The 4,599-nt window shown below is 47.8% G+C and overlaps 1 protein-coding gene across 1 annotated transcript in view; it reads right to left on the minus strand.

Moving 5' to 3' along the window:
* GPR107 (G protein-coupled receptor 107) overlaps positions 1–543 on the minus strand; it is a gene marked incomplete in the record, with an annotated part of 85,229 nt that extends 84,686 nt beyond the window's left edge. The window contains 1 exon segment of the mRNA XM_027767306.1: positions 361–543. Within this exon segment, the coding sequence (XP_027623107.1) occupies positions 361–501 (141 nt within the window).
* Between the last annotated feature and the right edge of the window lie 4,056 nt (positions 544–4,599).

Below are 4,599 nucleotides of genomic sequence, written 5' to 3' on the forward strand. Positions count from 1 at the left end.
GTTCACAGGGCCGGGAAGAGCGCCGACGGAGGACAAGGAAGTCGGGATCAAAGGAGGACGACGAAGGGCGAGCAGGTCGCTCTGGCCGAGGATCCGAGGGAAGCCAGCAGGGATTGCAAGAGCAGGGTCCGAGCCTTCCCGGGACGCGCCGCGGTTGAGCCCCTTCCCCTCGCTCAGCTCGTATCTTCCCGCCCTCCCGGACCGTCCAGGACCCCCGCGCGTCCCGTGCAGTCCGGCTCCGCCCGACCCCTCTCGGACAGGCCACAGCCGAGGCCAAGGGGTGGCCGCAGAGCTCGGAGGCCCCCGCTGGGCCAAAGTTGCCCTGAGCCGGGGGGAGAGGCCCGGCCCGCGCAGCCTTACCTTGAGCGCCAGGTGGTGGACACGGCCCAGGCCGGGCGCGGCCAGCAGCTGCAGCAGCCCCAGCACCGGCAAGAGCCGGAGGCCCGCGGCCAGCCGAGGACAGCGAGAGCCCGCGGGGCCGACGGGCGCCGGGGCGGCCATGTTTGTTCCAGCATCACCAGTCGCTTCCTCTCCCAACTACTTCCGGGGTTAAAGGTCGGCGGCGCCGGAAGGGTCCGGGGAGGCGGAGCGGCGGACCGTGCGCAGGTTTCCGTGGGGCGTGCGGCCCGGGAGTCGCCGGGGGTCTCCGTCGGCCGTCCCCGCCCTGCGGTCACCCGTCTGCGGACTCTGGGCTTGGCCGCAGGGCGCGGGACAGACCCGGCCTTGCCTCCCCGCGCGAGCGCTAAGAGCGACTTCGTGCGGCGGGAGCCCTGACCCAGACGACCTCAGGGCGGGCGCGAGCTGGGGTCCCAGCCAGCCCGGACGGGAGTGGACTGGGAGGGAAGTTCCCGGCTGGCAGTCCCCCGTTTCTTTCCAGGCATCTGACACTCGAATTTCAGGCGAAATGGTTGCAGTAACTCGATTTATTGAGCCCCTAATGAAGCAATTCGTTCCATTTTTATTGCATAGAATCCTCGGCACAATCTGATGAGATAGGAGATAGATATGGTTACCTCCAGTTTACAAGTAAGCACACCGAGGCTCTGAGAAATTTGTTCCATGGCGAGCTGGGAATTAGGGAACTTAGCTACCGGGTTACATTGCCTCCTACTATGGGGGGTGTTTAGAAACTGCAAAATGTGCTTTATGAAAAAACCATTCATGGATTCCTGTTTTGTTTGCATCAAAATAAACTTTACTTCCATTTTTCCACATTTTGAAGTCCCCTTATTTCATCTGACCACCAGAGTTTAACATTGTTCTCTTTATTTTGCATAGAAAGTTTCTTTGCTTCTAATCTTTAGAATTTTATAGGGGCCCTTCTACTCACCATTCTTTATCAAGCAATTATAGAAAAGTATGCTTATTAAAATGGCCTGTAGATTGCCATTTTTTAGTTTGTTTCAGAAATAATGCAAGCTTTGTGTGTGTGCAATTGTTTAAACAAGAGAGAAGATGAAACCGCCAAGAAAACTCACAGGCCAGCAGGTGGGAAGGTTAAGGCACTGGACTCCCACATGACTGACCATGGCTTGAGTCCCAGGCTGGCGGCTCTCTTTCTCTCTCAAGTGCCCTGTAGCAAGTTTTAAAAAATTGTAATTATTGTGGCTGGCAGGTGGTGTGGTGGTTAAAGGTGCTGGATTCCCACATGGCTGACCACAGTTCAAGTCCTGGACCTGGCGGCTTGCTTGCTCGCTCGTTCTCTCTCTCTCTCTCTCTCTCTCTCTCTCGTCAACTAAATTAAATAAATAAAGCTAAATTTTTAAAAATTCTTTAAATAAAACAAGTAATAAAGTAATTCTTTAAAAAATATCAATAGCAAGAGACTGTCAGCATACTAGAATGTTTTGAGAAAGAATCAGATTCTGAACATTTTCAACTGGAATTAGGAACTGAAAATAATATGATATATTTTAATGGTGCTAAAGTGGTACTCAGGTTTAACTCATGTTTAAAAAAATTAATGAGAGATGGGATGACAGCAGGTGGGATAGTATTTAAGGCTCTAGACTCCCACATTGCCCAGTACGGTTTGAGTCCTAGACCCAGCAGCTTAAAAATCATGCCAGGCACATGTATGTGCATGTGCAAAATCTTGAGAATGGGAGAAGGGATTGTGATATGCCCATCTCCTCCCCGGGTGTGTGTGTGTGTGTGTGTGTGTGATTTCTCACTTTCCTTCTCGCTGTCTCTCTGGCAAGCAAATGCACCCTATGGCCAAAACCTAAATAAAAAAATAAAATAAAATAAATTAATTGGGTGGCCGGCAGGTGGCGTGGTGGTTAAGGCTGTGGGACTCCCACGTGGCTGACCATGGTTCAAGTCCCAGACCTCGCAGCTTGCTTTCTCACCTTCCTTCTCTCTCTCTGGTCAACTTCAATAAAATAATGACAATGAATAAAATTAAATAAATTTTTTTAATTAATTGGGAAAGTACAGAATGGAAATAAGATGAGGGCAAGAGAGTGTCCTATATTTTTTAGTTGTGTGTGATCTTAGTAAAAGTCATGAACCTGTTTTTCCCTTGACTCAAAAACCAGTACAAGCTCTGTCACACCCTCTGCAAGTACAAAAGTAGAACAGTAAGGTGGAGCCCATAAGTCTGTAATTTATCTTACAATACTTGTGATGGTTACTCACAGAAAGGCAGTGATTAGTTAGTTGGTGAGAAATAGCCCTCTCCTTCCCTAGCCTCCAGTCTTTGGCCAGCTGTTACAAATAGGGCATCTTATGTGTTCAGACAGAACTTCAGTTGATCCTACTCTTTTACAGATAGAGACTGAAAGAAGTTCCATAGTTTCTACTATATGAATCTGCTCAGGGAGGCAATAATTTATTGAGTAATTAAATATGCCAAACAGTCCACTAAGTATTTTATGTATACCTTATCTCAGTTAACATCGCAAAAAACTTATAGGTTTTTATCCTCTCCCCTTTTCAAAATGAGGCTCGGTGAGGCCAGCAGGTGGTGTAGTAGTTACCTCCTTGTGCTCCTACATGGCGACAGTGGTTGAGTCCTGGACTAGGTGGCTTCAAAATCATATGACAATCATGCATCATGTGCATATGTGCCTGAGATCCCAGGAGAAGAATGGAAAAGAAGGGATTGCGGCATGGCCATCCCCTGTGGGTTATGATTTCTCACTTCCCTCTCACTGTCTCAGTCTCTATGGCAAAAGTGCTCGTACCCTATGGCAAAAACCTCTTTTAAAAAAAATGAGGCTTGGTTAGAGTAACTAATTTATTCAAGGGTAGTCTGCTCATTTATAAATGCCCCAGCTGGTGTTCTCATCTAGGACCTGTCCACGCAGCTGAGCATATCAACTCTGTTCTGCGTTAGTTTAAAGAAAAACATTCAAATATTAGCTGGTAAGAGTTATTAGATAATTAACAGATCCATCCACCTTGTTCAACACTTGTGAAAACAAATCCAGGGAAAGTAAATGACTTGCTCAGGATCACACAACTATTTGGGTAGTTTTCAGCAAACATCTTTCTTTCTTTTTTTTTTTTTTAAGAATTATTTACTTACTTAATTCCATTTGTTGTTGTTATTTTTTAATTTGACCAGACAGAGACACAAAGAGGAAAAGCAAGAAACCATGCGCCAGGTCGGGGACTTGAACTGCGGTCAGCTATGTGGGAATCCAGTGTCTCTAACCACCACACCACGTGCCAGGCCCCAGCAAACATCTTTAAAACTAGGACTGGGGGGACCAGCAGTTAGTGTAATGGCTATGTCGCTGGACTCCCATGTAGTCGACCGCAGTTCACGTCCTGGACCCGGTGGCTTAAAACTCACGCTGGGAGGGAACCAGCAGTTAGCATAATGGCTATGTTGCTGGACTCCCACGTAGTCAACTGCGGTTCGCATCCTGGACCCGGTGACTTAAAACTCACGCCAGGCACATGTGCATGCATGCCCAAGATCCCGAGAGGAGAAAGGAGGAGAAGGGATTGTGGTGTGACCACCCCTGGGGGATGATTTCTCGCTTTCTATCTCTCTGTCTCTCTCTGTCTGTCTGGCGGGCGCACATGACAAAAACCCCTCAAAAAAAAAAAAAAAAAAAAAGGACTGGGGACCAACAGATGGCGTAATACTTACATCACTGGACTCCCACATGGCTGACCATGGTTCAAGTCCTAGACCCAGAGGCTTAAAACCCACGTGTGTGTGTGTGCCCAAAATTCCAAGAGGAAAATAAAGGAGAAGGGATTGTGATGTTGCCATCCTCCCTGGGGAGAGGGGGGGTGTGATTTTTCACTTTCTGTCTCTCTATAACAAAATCTCTGAACATAAGTAAACAAACTAGGTCTGGGGCCTCAGCTGCTTAGAGTTGGGTCTGTACTTCTTGCACTGTACCCCACATGGCTTCCTAATTTGTGTATAGTAATTACTTCATTTATTCACCATTATTATTTTTTTAATTTGCTACAGGGCATATGTGCTCACCAGAGAGAGAGAGATGGAAGTATATAGAGAGAAAAGGTAAGAAAGCAAGCCACAGGTCTGGGACCCAAACCACAGTCGGCCATGTGGGAGTCCAGTGCCCTAACCATCATACACCTGCTGGCCCCACTTTAATTCTTATTATTTTA

This window comes from Tupaia chinensis, unplaced genomic scaffold, assembly GCF_000334495.1.
Source record: "Tupaia chinensis unplaced genomic scaffold, TupChi_1.0 Scaffold144168_1, whole genome shotgun sequence".
NCBI classification, from domain to species: domain Eukaryota; kingdom Metazoa; phylum Chordata; class Mammalia; order Scandentia; family Tupaiidae; genus Tupaia; species Tupaia belangeri.